General features: G+C 45.1%; 1 protein-coding gene across 1 annotated transcript in view; it reads left to right on the forward strand.

The window, feature by feature from the left end:
- Window positions 1-15,416, forward strand: part of acap2a (ArfGAP with coiled-coil, ankyrin repeat and PH domains 2a) — a 44,497-nt gene extending 29,081 nt beyond the window's left edge. The window contains 3 exon segments of the mRNA XM_072687112.1: window positions 3,743-3,853; window positions 4,518-4,749; window positions 14,236-15,416. Of these exon segments, the coding sequence (XP_072543213.1) occupies window positions 3,743-3,853; window positions 4,518-4,668 (262 nt within the window). The 3' untranslated portion in view covers window positions 4,669-4,749; window positions 14,236-15,416.
- Window positions 15,417-15,954: the final 538 nt, after the last annotated feature.

Raw genomic sequence — 15,954 nt, forward strand, 5'->3', positions numbered from 1 at the left:
GATGTGTTCAGGGGGATAGGATGTGTTCAGGGGGATAGGATGTGTTTAGTGGGGGATAGGATGTGTTTAGTGGGGGGATAGGATGTGTTCAGGGGGATAGGATGTGTTTAGTGGGGGGATAGGATGTGTTCAGGGGGATAGGATGTGTTTAGTGGGGGGATAGGATGTGTTTAGTGGGGGGATAGGATGTGTTTAGTGGGGGGATAGGATGTGTTCAGGGGGATAGGATGTGTTTAGTGGGGGATAGGATGTGTTCAGGGGGGATAGGATGTGTTTAGTGGGGGATAGGATGTGTTTAGTGGGGGGATAGGATGTGTTTAGGGGGATATGATGTGTTTAGTGGGGGGGATATGATGTGTTTAGTGGGGATAGGATGTGTTCAGGGGGATAGGATGTGTTTAGTGGGGGGATAGGATGTGTTCAGGGGGATAGGATGTGTTTAGTGGGGATAGGATGTGTTCAGGGGGTTAGGATGTGTTTAGTGGGGGGATATGATGTGTTTAGTGGGGATAGGATGTGTTTAGTGGGGGGATAGGATGTGTTTAGTGGGGGGATAGGATGTGTTTAGTGGGGGGATAGGATGTGTTTAGTGGGGGGATATGATGTGTTCAGGGGGGATAGGATGTGTTTAGTGGGGGGATAGGATGTGTTCAGGGGGATAGGATGTGTTCAGGGGGATAGGATGTGTTTAGTGGGGGGATAGGATGTGTTCAGGGGGATAGGATGTGTTTAGTGGGGAATAGGATGTGTTCAGGGGGGATAGGATGTGTTTAGTGGGGGATAGGATGTGTTTAGTGGGGGATAGGATGTGTTTAGTGGGGGATAGGATGTGTTTAGTGGGGGATAGGATGTGTTTAGTGGGGCATAGGATGTGTTTAGGGGGATAGGATGTGTTTAGTGGGGGATAGGATGTGTTTAGTGGGGGGATAGGATGTGTTTAGTGGGGGATAGGATGTGTTTAGTGGGGGATAGGATGTGTTTAGTGGGGGATAGGATGTGTTTAGTGGGGGATAGGATGTGTTTAGTGGGGATAGGGTGTGTTTAGTGGGGGGATAGGATGTGTTTAGTGGGGGATATGATGTGTTTAGTGGGGCATAGAATGTGTTCAGGGGGATAGGATGTGTTTAGTGGGGGATAGGATGTGTTTAGTGGGGGGATATGATGTGTTTAGTGGGGGGATATGATGTGTTTAGTGGGGATAGGATGTGTTTAGTGGGGGGATAGGATGTGTTTAGTGGGGGAATAGGATGTGTTTAGTGGGGGAATAGGATGTGTTTAGTGGGGGGATAGGATGTGTTTAGTGGGGGATAGGATGTGTTTAGTGGGGGATATGATGTGTTCAGGGGGATAGGATGTGTTTAGTGGGGGATAGGATGTGTTTAGTGGGGGATATGATGTGTTCAGGGGGATAGGATGTGTTTAGTGGGGGATATGATGTGTTTAGTGGGGGGATATGATGTGTTTAGTGGGGATAGGATGTGTTTAGTGGGGGGATAGGATGTGTTTAGTGGGGGGGATATGATGTGTTTAGTGGGGGGATATGATGTGTTCAGGGGGGATAGGATGTGTTTAGTGGGGGGGATATGATGTGTTTAGTGGGGGGATATGATGTGTTCAGGGGGGATAGGATGTGTTTAGTGGGGGATAGGATGTGTTTAGTGGGGGGATAGGATGTGTTTAGGGGGATAGGATGTGTTCAGGGGGTTAGGATGTGTTTAGTGGGGGGATATGATGTGTTTAGTGGGGATAGGATGTGTTTAGTGGGGGGATAGGATGTGTTTAGTGGGGGGATATGATGTGTTCAGGGGGGATAGGATGTGTTTAGTGGGGGGATAGGATGTGTTTAGTGGGGGATAGGATGTGTTTAGTGGGGGATAGGATGTGTTTAGTGGGGGATAGGATGTGTTCAGGGGGGATAGGATGTGTTTAGTGGGGGGATATGATGTGTTCAGGGGGGATAGGATGTGTTTAGTGGGGGATAGGATGTGTTTAGTGGGGGGATAGGATGTGTTTAGGGGGATATGATGTGTTTAGTGGGGGATAGTATGTGTTCAGGGGGATAGGATGTGTTCAGGGGGTTAGGATGTGTTTAGTGGGGGGATATGATGTGTTTAGTGGGGATAGGATGTGTTTAGTGGGGGGATAGGATGTGTTTAGTGGGGGGATAGGATGTGTTTAGTGGGGGATAGGATGTGTTCAGGGGGGATAGGATGTGTTTAGTGGGGGGATAGGATGTGTTTAGTGGGGGATAGGATGTGTTTAGTGGGGGATAGGATGTGTTCAGAGGGGATAGGATGTGTTTAGTGGGGGATAGGATGTGTTCAGGGGGATAGGATGTGTTCAGGGGGATAGGATGTGTTTAGTGGGGGGATAGGATGTGTTCAGGGGGATAGGATGTGTTCAGGGGGGATAGGATGTGTTTAGTGGGGGATAGGATGTGTTTAGTGGGGATAGGATGTGTTCAGGGGGATAGGATGTGTTTAGTGGGGGGATAGGATGTGTTCAGGGGGATAGGATGTGTTCAGGGGGATAGGATGTGTTTAGTGGGGGATAGGATGTGTTTAGTGGGGATAGGATGTGTTCAGGGGGATAGGATGTGTTTAGTGGGGGGATAGGATGTGTTTAGTGGGGGATAGGATGTGTTTAGTGGGGGATAGGATGTGTTTAGTGGGGGATAGGATGTGTTTAGTGGAGGATAGGATGTGTTTAGTGGAGGATAGGATGTGTTTAGTGGAGGATAGGATGTGTTTAGTGGAGGATAGGATGTGTTTAGTGGGGGATAGGATGTGTTCAGGAGGATAGGATGTGTTTAGTGGGGGATATGATGTGTTTAGTGGGGGGATAGGATGTGTTTAGTGGGGGATAGGATGTGTTTAGTGGGGGATAGGATGTGTTCAGGGGGATAGGATGTGTTTAGTGGGGGGATAGGATGTGTTCAGGGGGATAGGATGTGTTCAGGGGGGATAGGATGTGTTTAGTGGGGATAGGATGTGTTTAGTGGGGGATAGGATGTGTTTAGTGGGGGGATAGGATGTGTTCAGGGGGGATAGGATGTGTTCAGGGGGATAGGATGTGTTTAGTGGGGGATAGGATGTGTTTAGTGGGGGATAGGATGTGTTAAGGGGGGGATAGGATGTGTTAAGGGGGGATAGGATGTGTTCAGGGGGATAGGATGTGTTAAGGGGGGGATAGGATGTGTTAAGGGGGGATAGGATGTGTTAAGGGGGATAGGATGTGTTAAGGGGGGGATAGGATGTGTTAAGGGGGGGATAGGATGTGTTCAGGGGGATAGGATGTGTTAAGGGGGGGATAGGATGTTCATGAAACCGGCTAACATCGTTTTAAGACTAATGAGGGGAGAGAGCGCCATCTACCCACTTGGAGAGAGCTCGGACCACTGTGCCTCTTGGGTCAGCTGTGTTAATACGTGCCCTATGTTCTGAACATCGCGTTAGCGTTAGCGTGCCTTGACTCTATGGGTTATGGGGTATGTTTGGGTAGTGGCTGAATGCAGCTGCCCTACACTAAAGCAAATGGTTCTTTGGGGGACGGCGTAGAAGAGCCATGTTTGTTACAGGATTGTGTGAAGAACCTTTAAAAGACCCGAAAGCGTTCTGTTGATGTGAAGGTCTGTCTCTATTACACACAGGGTTCTTCATAGAACCACAAGTGGTTCTTCTATGGCTTCACCTTTGTAGTAGCCCCTGAGTGCGCTGACCTCTCTCTGCATTGCTGTCGTTAGGCAGGTGTGTTTGTTTCTGAAGCGTGGAGCCCGGCAGGGGACGGTGGACGCAGACGGACGGACACCTCTGTCCATCGCTGTGGAGGCAGCTAACGCAGACATCGTAACCCTGTAAGTTTTTAATTGAAATGTCTCTGATTCCAGCTTTCATTCCTAATTAATGCTGTTTTAGAAAGTCTGCATTAGTGTTAAGGCAAAGGCCACGCCCCTTTCTACACCTGTCAGGTGTTTTCAACCACCTGTGGGCCAAAAGAGCTCCAATCTGGGCTTTTAGCGGCAGTGTGGAGGAGAAGACGAGGGTAACTGTATGTGGTGTGGTGACTGTTGTGGCCAAAAGTATGTGGACATCTGCTCCTCCAGAGTGTTAACTGCAGTAACAGTCTCTACTCGTCCAGCAAGGCTTTACACTAAATGTGAATGAAGCATTGATGTGAGGGAGATTTGGTTGCATTCAGCCCTTTTGGAGTGCGAGCATCAGTAATGTTGGATCATTAGTTCTGACACTCTGGAGCTCCATGACCCTACAGCTCAGTGCTGGGGGGCTTTATACCATTCTAACACATCACTGATCACTGTTGCTTTAAAGAAGGCCAGAATTTCATTAGCCAGGGTGTTTCAATGTCGATTATACAAGCTGTGTGTGTGGCAATCTGGAAACGTTTGGACATGTAGTGTATACAGTAGTTTCCAATAAAATGGCCGCATACATCTCAGCCATGGGAGAGGTGTGTCTAGTGTGTATGAATGTATTATATCTTCTGGCCTCGTCTCTCAGGTTGCGTCTGGCGAAGATGAGCGAGGAGCAGAAGGAGTCGGAGGGGTTGCTGGGTCAGCCGGGTCATTACGTCCACTCTCAGAGTCACACCGAGCAGCAATACAGGAAGTGCATTCAGGAGTTTATCGCTCAGCAGTTGGACGAGTCGTAACGGCCGCCGGTCCGAGCGCCGCAGCTGTGTTCACATCTGATACCTCAGCTGAGCTGGACGGGACTTTTCAGACTTGACAGAGTGAGACGTGGGTTGGGGGAGGCGGAGGGGTGGGGGTCACACTGTACCGACGTGAGGTGGGTTTTAAACTGTTTTGAGGGACTAAGGTGTCAGATTCAGGCCCAGAAAGTCAGAATCCACATACTGGACCTGATTTTGCCACCTCTGGAGGGCGCTCAGTTACTCACAATGGCATTTTTTTTTAACCAATCAGGTAAGGGATCAGGGAGGCGGGGCTAATTTTGGCTTTATCAGGGTTCAACATTAACTTTTTCCCAACTTGCTCAATTGATTTAGACTGACAATCTAATCTGGTTCTTACCCAATCTAGACATTTCCACTATCAAGAACTCCCCATCACATGATTCTACCAGTGTTCTAGTTGGTTCTATTGGTCAGTGGTCTAGGGGTGGTTCTAGTACCACCCCTATTATATGATGCTGCCAGTGCTGGGAGGATGAAGGCTAGCACAGTCTTCCTCTGAGAAGAACATCTTCTCGAACTGCCGCTAACTCACCACCAATGGAGGTGAACATGTTCAGAGGAAAATGCTAATTGCTAATTCTGCTACCTCAGCTAACACACACACCTGCTCTGGCTAGCATCACCCACGTTGAGTGACTGGGGGGAGAGGGATGACTGTCTCACCCACCGAGAGAGAGAGGACAGTTATGCTCTCTGGGACTCCTAGTCACTGACGTATGGCTGTGGCATCACTGGGGGTTGGGGGATGGGGAGCCAACATCATAATTAGCTTTTTAAATATTTCGTTTTTTGAGACTTTTTCCCTCAAAAAATAATCTAATCTTCATCTTGACCATCACGGCTATTCTGTCCTGCGAGTGGGCAGCTGCTGATGTTGAACCCTGTGCTGCTCATCCTAACCAAACTCCATCCTACACTCTTAAAAATAAAGGTGCTACAAAGGGTTCTTTGAGTGATGCCGTAAAGGAACCACTTTTGGTTCTGAAACCATTGACTTTACAGAAGAGATGTGCGTGAAGAACCATTTACAGGTTTAAAGTCGTGGATGTTCTTCACTCTCAGACTAAGAGCCTATACTGCCTATACTGCATAGGCCAAAAGTATGTAGACACCTGCTCCTCCAGCATTCCTCTGAAATCAAGGGTATCGGTCAGGAGTTTGCCCCCCTCCCTCCCTTTTCTGCAGTAATAGCCTCTACTCTTCTGGCAAGACCTTACACTAGATGTTGGAACATAGCTGTGAGAAGGATTTGATTGCATTCAGTAACACAAGTGCAAGAGCACCAGTGAGGTCAGGTGATGACTGATGTTGGATGATTAGTAGTGGGTCTGAAAGTTTCCCCAGTTTAAAGGTTCTTCACCCTCACATCTCCAACAGTGGTTCTTCTCTGAAATCACTCAGGAACCTTTGATTGTTACGGGTGCAGATGCTGATTGGAGTTTACTGCCACCAAAAACATCTCTGAGAAGAAAAGGCAGCTCAGAGCACCTCCTGTTTTCAGCCCTCCAGACGAGTACAGTGTGACCCCCCCTCGGGTTGGTCTCCTTGCTGTGGTGGAACACGGCACACAAGCCATAGATGTTTCCCCCATGTGTTGTTCGGAACCTCGTTCTTGCCAGCAGAGCCACTCCAGACGGCCCAGACGGGCTGTTTTCCTCCAGTCTGAGCTGAGCATGTGGATTTTTACAATTCTTCATCTCTGAAGGTGCTCGTTCCATACCACTCACACACACACACACTCACAGAGTGTCAGCACTGTTAATTAATTAACTCTGATGTGTCTGATTCGCCCTGAAGCCTGCTGGGTGAGCCCGGTGAGCTGGGTGTGACCGTGGTGTGAGTCAGAGCTGGATGATATCGTTTCTCGGTCTTTACCACACTATTATGCAAATGAGCATATTCAGATCTGCCCAGTTTTGCTTGAACCTTCAGATGCAGCCGATCAGCCAAGACATTGTTCTTCATTAGCTTAATGCTGAAGCCACGAGGCTAATGTTCTAATCTGATCTATGAACGTCATATTTCCTGCAGAAACCTAGCATAGAGATTAGAGAACATCAGTAATTAGATAGTCTCATAGGGAGGGACTTTTACTTTTATTGCTTTTAGGGACCAAAATATGTTATCTAAGCACAGAGACTACCGCACTGAGACTGCCAATCAAACACTCAGCAGAGAGCACATGTCCGCTATAATACACAGATTACATACACACCTATGAGGGGATAATGGGGGGGGGGGGGGTTAAATTAAATAAAGTCAAGCACAGATTTACTCTCGTTTGCATTCCTCTGCTGCTCGATCAGAGTTTGGGCCATTTTATAATAGATATTCTAATCAAATATAATCAAATTTATTAGTATACATTTAGAGATTTCATTGATTTTCCCTGAAATGTTCTAGATATGGACTACATATTATAGTTGAACACATTAGACTAACAGGAGACAGACATTAAGAGGAAATATTCAAATAACAATAAGATTAAATACAATAACTCTTTCAACCATCAAAGCCCCTATATCATTAATGATATCCTCTATAGAGAGACACTTCTGCACATTTTAGCACATAATTACTGTTTATTTATTTATTTAATTAATAGAAAAACATTAAATAGGTCTTGTTTTATTGTTAGCAATCTGACATTTTTTGCAAATAAACAGCAATTATGTGTAAATATAATATAATATAATGTGATATTTAAGTGTTCTGTGGAGGATTTATTCACTTATTTACACTCAGAACCACAACAGGACTTTACACTGGTCTGCACAGACCGCTGCCGAACACTGTAACAGGGTGGACAGTAGCATGATAGACGCTGGTTATGACTGATAAATTATTATAATTCCAAAAATGTGTTTAATTTTAATAAATATAAATCATAAACCAATAAATCATAAATAAGTAAATAATAAGAGTGTGAGGTATCTGCCTGTAGCTTCTTCTGTACTGGTGAGTAAAGCAGTCTAAATGCTACTGAATTGTAGAAATGTGCCAGGTACATTAGCCTCCTGCGCTAAGCTAAGTGGCTAAATTTGCTCTGCAGGCATGTCTTGGCTGGTCGTCCACTCTTGAGTGAAAAGCTGTGGAAATCTTTTTGGCCGAACTGTTCCTCTGATGTGCTGTGAGCATTCTGGCCAATCACAGCTCCAGACGAGCTTCTCTTCTGTCTCATGATTTTGGTCAAAATAGTGACGTCAGAGTCTTGTATCACAATCACAGTATGTAGCAATATAATAACATCTATGGACAAAAGTATTGGGACACCCCTCTTAATCACTGAGTTCAGGTGTCTGATTCAGTCCCATTCAGCCACAGCTGTATAAACTCCTGCCTCTAGTCCTGCAGTCTGTCTTTCTTCCACATATCAGTGAAAGAACGGGAGGTTCTGAAGAGCTCACTGAACTCCAGCGTGGTTCTGTATGTAATAGGAGACACCGCTGCACCAACAACAACAAGTCAGCTGGTGAAATCTCCTCCCTCCTAGATCTTCCTCCATCAGCTGTGAGTGGTGTTATTATTGAACAGTGGAAGAGTTTAGGAGGAACAGCTCACAGAGAGCAGCTCAGCCACCGAGTGTCTGTCAGACCACGTAAAGTTTCAGAGCGGGTTCAGGGCCGAGTGCTGAGCTCAGAGCAGAGTGCAGAAAAGCCTCCAACTGAATCAGTAACTGCAGCAGAGCTCCAGACCTGCTGCTGCTGGTAGAGCTTAGAGTAAAGAGGGACCAGCTCCATATTAATACAGCCTATGGGTTTAGAATGGGATGTCATAGAAAGAGCTCCTGTAGGAGGTGGGATGTGGAGTTGTCCCAATACTTTTGTCACTATAGTATATTTCATCCGTATCGTCCAGCTCTAACGTGCAGAAAAGAGTTTTTGAACTCGTTAGTCTTCCAGAATCGTTCTTGCCTTTCACTCGTGGTGCAGTGATGGATACACACCTGTATCTCACACACATCGCCTCAACACTGTGCACACAGACAGAGTGTGTGAAGAGACCACACACACACACACACACACTCTCTCTCCTGCGCATGCTGCCGGGTTCCAGAGCTCCAGAGCTCCGAGGCTTTGGGCTTTGCACACACACAGTTTTGTATTGTGGTTTATGTAAATGTGCCATTTGTGTTCCATCAGACTGAAACTGGACTTTTAGACGGAGGCGTTCCGAAGCTACCTCACGTTCAGAGCGTAGAGGTTCTAACAGTGACGTTAGAACCTCTGCTTATTCAGATACTAGTGCAAAGGCCCAGCAGCTGTCTGCTGTACTCTCTCACAGCAGGCTGAAGTCATGAACACAGTCAGCTTTGAAACAGAGGGGCAGATTTACCACACACACACACACTGTGATAAGGTTAAAGGGTCAGCCGCCACTCTTCAGTGCTCAGATCCTGCAGCATCTCCTCATATTTACCCAGACTGCAGCAAGTTCTCCTGTTTTTAAAATGCGCCTAAATCAGCATTCAGTTTCAGTCTTACCCTTAAAACATCAGCAGCTTCAGGACCATGCTGATGCTCCACTGACTGAAACAGGGAGAACAGCGTCTCCGTCATTCCCACTCCGGGCTGGAGCGCTGCTGCTGCTGCTGCACTATGGAGGTTTGGTGGTGGAGCTGCAGGAGGAGAACCTCTCTCCAGAACTGCTGTGTAACGCTGCAGAACCCATAGAGTCATATTAGTGTAAAATCCTGTAGTATTACTCCACCACCTCAGCCCACATGCTGCTCCATCTGAAATCAAGCTTCTGCAGCTCTCACACTGTCCAGAAATGCATGTGTACAGCTTTCTGTCCAGGAGGGGGCGCTCAAAGCCTGATTTGTATTCACTCAGTGGAGTAAAAATAAATTACACTCCACACCTGTAGGAGAGCCCAAAAGCTCCACACACTCAGGACAACCTAAAAATGCATGTTAGGTTGTCGATAGTGAGGAGCAGGTGGAGTTTGTTGGGTGGAACGCAGCCAATAAGACTTTTCCGCTTTGTGTGTTGCCACGGAAACCAAGGAACAAACGGCAACGTTTAAAATGCATCTGCAGTGTAAAAATCATCTTAAAGGCAGAATTACAGATGCAGCTGTACTGAATTAATTTTCAACCTCTAGGGGGTGCACTAGCCAGGTTTGGAAGAGCTAAAGCGTAATTTATCAATATAATTGATGCCCCTGGGCTCCCCCTACAGTGTAGGGGAGCGTACTTCACTTTTAGTCCACTGCAGTAAATACAAATCACACTTAAAAATCCCCCTTGTGGACATTACATATATACAGCTGTCCATGAGGGGGCGCTCAAAGCATGATTTGTATTTACAGCAGTGGAGTAAAAGAGAATTACACTCTCCAACTGTGGGGGGAGCCCAGGAGCAAAAAATATCAAGTCCAGGGTATACACAGTTCTGGAGAGAGGTTCACCTGCATCTCCACCAAAGCGTTCCGACCCGGATGGGAAAATGACGGTCAGTGTAGATAAAAAAATAATTATTAATAAATAATTACAATCAAATAATAAATATTGTAAATAATTTCAATAATCTCCAACCTGGTGGAAACGAGCTTATATACATATTGGATGTAAGTGAAATGGGCTGCATCTCAGTCCGGTACAGTATATCATTGATAGGACGCCGCCGTTAGACGTACATTCACCAGTGTAGTATAGAGTAGAGTAGAATGTGCTGCCGGGGGGGGGGGTTTACACTGTGATGGTCTTTATGTTCATTAAGTTGAGTCTAGATTCAATTTTAGTGTATATCCTGCATAATATGGCCATGCCCACCAACACAACCTGTCCGATCGTTATCTGAGCCATAATTGGCGGCACTTTTAGTAAATCTGCCCCGTAAGTCAGTACATCCACCTGTACTTCAGTTCAGTCCATCAGTCCATTCAGTTCTTATCAATTCTGATGTTTGAACAGTGTGCTGTACAGCCGACCCTCTGAACCCTGCATGCGCTGATTTTAGGACTGTACTCATCTGATTCGTGGGACGGCTCACGTGGAGGTGCTCCACGTACGATGATGCACTGTATGTAGAAGAACACCGTGAGCCGTGATCTGCTGTAAATAGTCTTACCCTGTGAACATGAGCCGAGCTGAACACAGCCGAGTTAAAGCCACGCTCTGCGATTCAGCCAGCGATGGAGATCCCGTGTTTTGGAATTAAAGACAATTGCTATTGACAGTTCTGCTGATCTGTCTGAAGAACTTGGTCGTTTTTGTCATTTGATTGAATACAGGCTGCAATTCTGGGGTCAGGGGGCCTTGTTTATAAAACACACTTAAATCTCTCTGAATTTGCTGTTCTTATAAGTGTGTTATTAAAAAGACAGTGCTCTAATGCCTGTAGAGCACCTCACTGCCACTGGAAACGCTTTTACGCTCACATTCACGTCAGATTTTATATAGCGTCACGTTTATATAGCTCTACTATCACTTAAAGGGGCTTCCCGGCCTCCTGATATCTTACTGCTGGTGTTGTGTAATGCTCTATAGTGCTGCCCTAAATGAATTTTCTATCCTTTGTGTGTTTTTCAAAATCCAATCTAAAGATTTTCAGATTTTCAAGAACTCCTCCCACCTTTAACTCCCACCTCTTACCTCATCAGAAGGTCAGAAGGTGGTTTTAGCCTTTAAACCTGGAAATCCCGCTCTGGAGCTACTGCAGCACCACTGACTTGGGCCGTTTACACCAGATGCTTTTCTCCCTTTGGCCGGAGCGCCTCTTTAATTTCCACTGGATGGTTTAAAAATCAATATTCATGCATGTGATTGTTTTCTAAAGGAGGCCCGGGGTCTCGTTTCTCATTACTCCTCAGCTGTAAAATCTCAGAGCGCTGCTTTAATCGGCCTGACTGCTGATCTCTGTACCAGCGTTCTGCACCAACACTGCAGTCACGGGTCTCCCCCCCCTTTACACAGCCGTCCTCTAGAACTCCGTTATATGGGTGTTCTGTTATACTGGTCTGGAAGGGTCGCATTAATCTGAGCCACGCTTGTCTAGACCCTGCCCACCAACATCAAGCCCCGCCCCATGTACCTCCGATGCTCCTCCCACTGTCAGTATCATATCATGAGGAGTTATTTGTCATAATCCTCGTGTGGTCGTGTGTCATTCTGTAGTCAGCTTCACACCCATACATACCCATATGGGACACCCCATGAAAACCTCTGTCTGTAACATCTGTAAACATCTGGAGATCTGATCAAAGCACCTGAATAAACGTCTTTAATCATCATTTATAAAATAGAATTAATAGAAATGTCATTTCCTGTGAGGTGAAAGATCAACCTCCACATTTATCACTCCTTCTAATGTGTAGAATCAGAGTCAGGAGCAGAAGATCAGCTGCAGATGATCAGAACATGGTTGGAGAGGATTATTCTGGAGGAGTCTGGAGTCTGATTTAAACCTCAGATGTTTAGTCTGGTCTGATCTGGATTGATGGTTGAAGTGAGAGGTGGTGAGGAAGATCACCATCATGGCCAGATCCAGAGAGGAGCTCTCTGAGGCCTTCAGAAAGAAGTGTGGAGATGCAGAGGAGTCTGAGAAGGAGTTTAAACAGATCTCAGAACAGTTAGAGATCAGCCGCTGTTCCACCGTCCACTAAATCATCTACATAAGAGGAACAGCTGACCAGCATGACCAGGTCAGGACGTCCCAGCAAGTTCAGACCAAGTTCAGAACCCCAGGATGAGTAAGGAAGCCTCCAACAGTCCTACAGTGTAGTTATGGTAGCAGGTGGATCTTTATATGGGCTCGATGTTGTCTGCAGAATGACCCACAGCCTCATGCGTCTTTGTGAAGTGTTCGTATTGATATTAGTGTTGATGCTAGTGTAGAGCTAATGCTCCTCAGCCACTATTTACTCCACTCTTCTGCTCTGAAATCTCAGAGTGCCTCTTTAATCGGTCCAGTCTTATATTTAACCACGGATTTAAAGGAATGGTTCAGTGAAAAATCTGTGAGAATTTATCCAGCTTCCTTCCTCCAAATGTTCTCAATCTCAAGACGAGTCCGGTGGTTTTGCTCCTTTAGTTACACACAGACGCTATGAGGCTAACGTAGCTAACACGTAAGCTAATAAATACTCCATATTGGTAATAATCCAGAATAATGTATAATAATCGGTGTATGATTACCGAACACCTCCACACGATTCGAGGAACGTGGGTGATGATTAAGACCTGCAGTTAGCACCATGCTAATTAGCACCTTGCACGTTACCAACACTGGCCTCAGGTAAAGCTAAAGAAGCTGAACGTCTACAGTGTAGCTTTACACTTACAGATTTTGTCGCAGAACTATTGCTTTAACCCTGTTTGTATATATCGTGTATTCCCGCTGTACGGAAAACTTCTTTTGGTTCTCCAATCATCAGAGAACCTTTAAAAGGGACAGTTCGGCTAATTCACACCCTTTCCTCTCTACTCCAGATGTTCTCAACCAGCCAAAACGCCATTCGTGTTGCCCTGAAGCTACGAGGCTAATGCAGCTAACACCTTTTAGAAGCTTGAAATATCCCTCCAAAAACGGGACTAAGGTTACTGTGTTCAGCTGTGGTCCATGTTCTAGATAACAGCGAGTCGTACAGTGTCAGAAATCACATAATCATGTGTTTTAAAAAACAAAGTGTAAACAAGTACAAAACACAAATATTAGCCTCAGAAACTGTTTATCAGTAGCATCTAGCTAAAACGGCCAGAATCACGCCTGTTAAAAGCTAATAGCTAGCCAAAGCCTGCATTCATTTAAAACAAATCTCAGTTAATAGAAAAAAGCTAGCATAGCAACAAACAGCTAGTGATAGCATTTAGCAGTAAAACAGCAAACAAAAGCTAACATTAATAAAAAAAAACTGTTAACAACAAACTCGACTAAAATCGCTAGCAAAAGCATTAAACAGTAGCATTCATTTAAAATCCCTGTTAATAGCTAGCATAGCTAACATATAGCTATTGATAGCAATTTAACAGTAGCTAAAGCAGGTAGCAAAAGCTAGCATTAATTTAAAAATCCCTGTTAATAGCTAGCATAGCTAACATAGCTAGCATATTTCTATGTAGCAGGACCAGTGTCCAGTGCTTAGGCTCTGCTGGCTTTGCTGGTGGTGGGGGACGCTGGTCTGTGCAGGGGGACAGTCTCTGAGTGTCCTCGTCCGTATCAGTACAGTCCCGTTTACTATATTAGGCTACAGACAGGCTAGCTGTGGAACTGTGCACGGGTTCTGCTCAGGGCCTGGTTCTGCGTACTGCTAACCGATCGGTGGGGTTTAAGGTTCCAGTGTGTGTTGGGTTCATTAGACCCGTGGGGGGGGGGGGGTATTTTTGGCTGAACTGTCTCTTTAAGAAGGTGTAGTCCTCTCACGGTGGAGCTGAGGGTGCCGGTACAGGTTGTAGACAGCTGAGTCAAGGGTTCTCTGTTTAAGAGTGTACAGAAGTGCTGAGACAGGGTTCCTGTTATTATTGTTTATTTGTTTGTTTGTTTGTTTATTTGTTTGTTTGTTTGTTTTGATCTCGTACAGAAGCTGGACATCCAGCCTGTGGAGGAAGCAGAGCTGAAAGAAGGGAGACTCTCTGGTCCTGTTCCAATAATCCTCCACCCATTCAGGAGCACATGACCCCGAACACAGTGCTGCACCTAGCAGTGTTTCAGTGTGGTTTAGGGTTCCTTTGTAAGGGCAATTATAGGGTTCTGTGGTTATAGGGTTCTTTAAGGGTTCTTTAGTAAAGGCGATGGTTCTATTTAGAACCATAACAATGCAGAGAACCATATGGATGCTTGAATGGTTCTTTTCCTGGTTATAGGGTTCTTGAGCATCACTTTTGATTATGATTATGATTCAGAAGGTACATTTGAGTTAAGCTGAGTTATTGGAACAGGACTAAGCTCACAAGTGATGATGATGATATTGATAATGATGATGATGATGATGATGGTAATAATGATGGTGATGATTATGATGATGATGATGGTGATAATGATGGTAATAATGATGATATTAATAATGATGATGATGATGATGATGGTGATAATGATGGTGATGATTATGATGATGATGATGGTGATAATGATGGTAATAATGATGATATTAATAATGATGATGATGATGGTGATAATGATGGTGATGATTATGATGATGATGATGGTGATAATGATGGTAATAATGATGGTGATGATAATGGTGATAATAATGATGATGGTGATAATGATGAAGATGATAATAATGATGATGGTAATAATGATGGTAATAATGATGAAGATGATGGTGATGAAGATGATAATAATGATGATGGTGATAATAATAATGATGATAATAATGATGATGGTGATAATAATAATGATGGTAATAATGATGGTGATGATGATGAAGATGATGGTGATGAAGATGTTTAGAGTGTGAGGTAGTCCTCTCTGAACTCTGGGTCCACCTGAACCTGAACCTCCACGGCTTGTGCCTTTTTCCTTTCCTCCAGTTTGTTTTTCTGTCGCTCTGCACTTTACAATACATCCCTGACCGCCAGTGAACTGACCCTGTCGTCTTCTTTCCCTCCTCGGGTTTCTGGTCACGTCATGTTTGGCCTAAGAGATGTTTTCAAAATGACCCTCGAGTCCTAAAGTATTCACACACCTCCACGTTGTCCAAAACTTCCAGAAATATCATTATTAACGAGAAAGAAAATTAGCTGCCCAAGCAACAGGGGTTCGACCGCAGCCTCGAGAGGACTGTCCAGAAAGGTTGATTCCAGAACTCGGACTGAGGCTGGAGTCAGTGCATCCATAGCCACCACGCAGACGTCTAACCTGTGACGTTTCTGCAGTCTGTGATGGTTTGAGGTGTCCGGTCATCTGCTGGTGTTTTATCAAGTCCAGAGTCAGGAAGATTTAGAGCCCTTCCTGCTAGCGAGCTTTATGGAGACCTGCCCACAGTGCCAGAACTACTATTAAATGATTAGCTGCTCATGATATTACTGTGCTTGATGGTCACATGAATATATATATGATATATATATATATATATACATACACTGCTCAAAAAAATAAAGGAAACACTTTATAACTCCACAATACAACTCCAAGTAAATCAAACTTCTGTGAAATCAAACTGTCCACTTAGGAAGCAGCACTGATGGACAATCAGTTTCACATGCTGTTGTACAAATGGAATAGACAACAGGTGGAAATTACTGGCAATTAGCAAAACTCACTCAATAAAGGAGTGGTTCTGCAGGTGGGGACCACA

The sequence above is a fragment of the Salminus brasiliensis genome, chromosome 9, assembly GCF_030463535.1.
Source record: "Salminus brasiliensis chromosome 9, fSalBra1.hap2, whole genome shotgun sequence".
In the NCBI taxonomy this organism is placed as follows: Eukaryota; Metazoa; Chordata; class Actinopteri; order Characiformes; family Bryconidae; genus Salminus; species Salminus brasiliensis.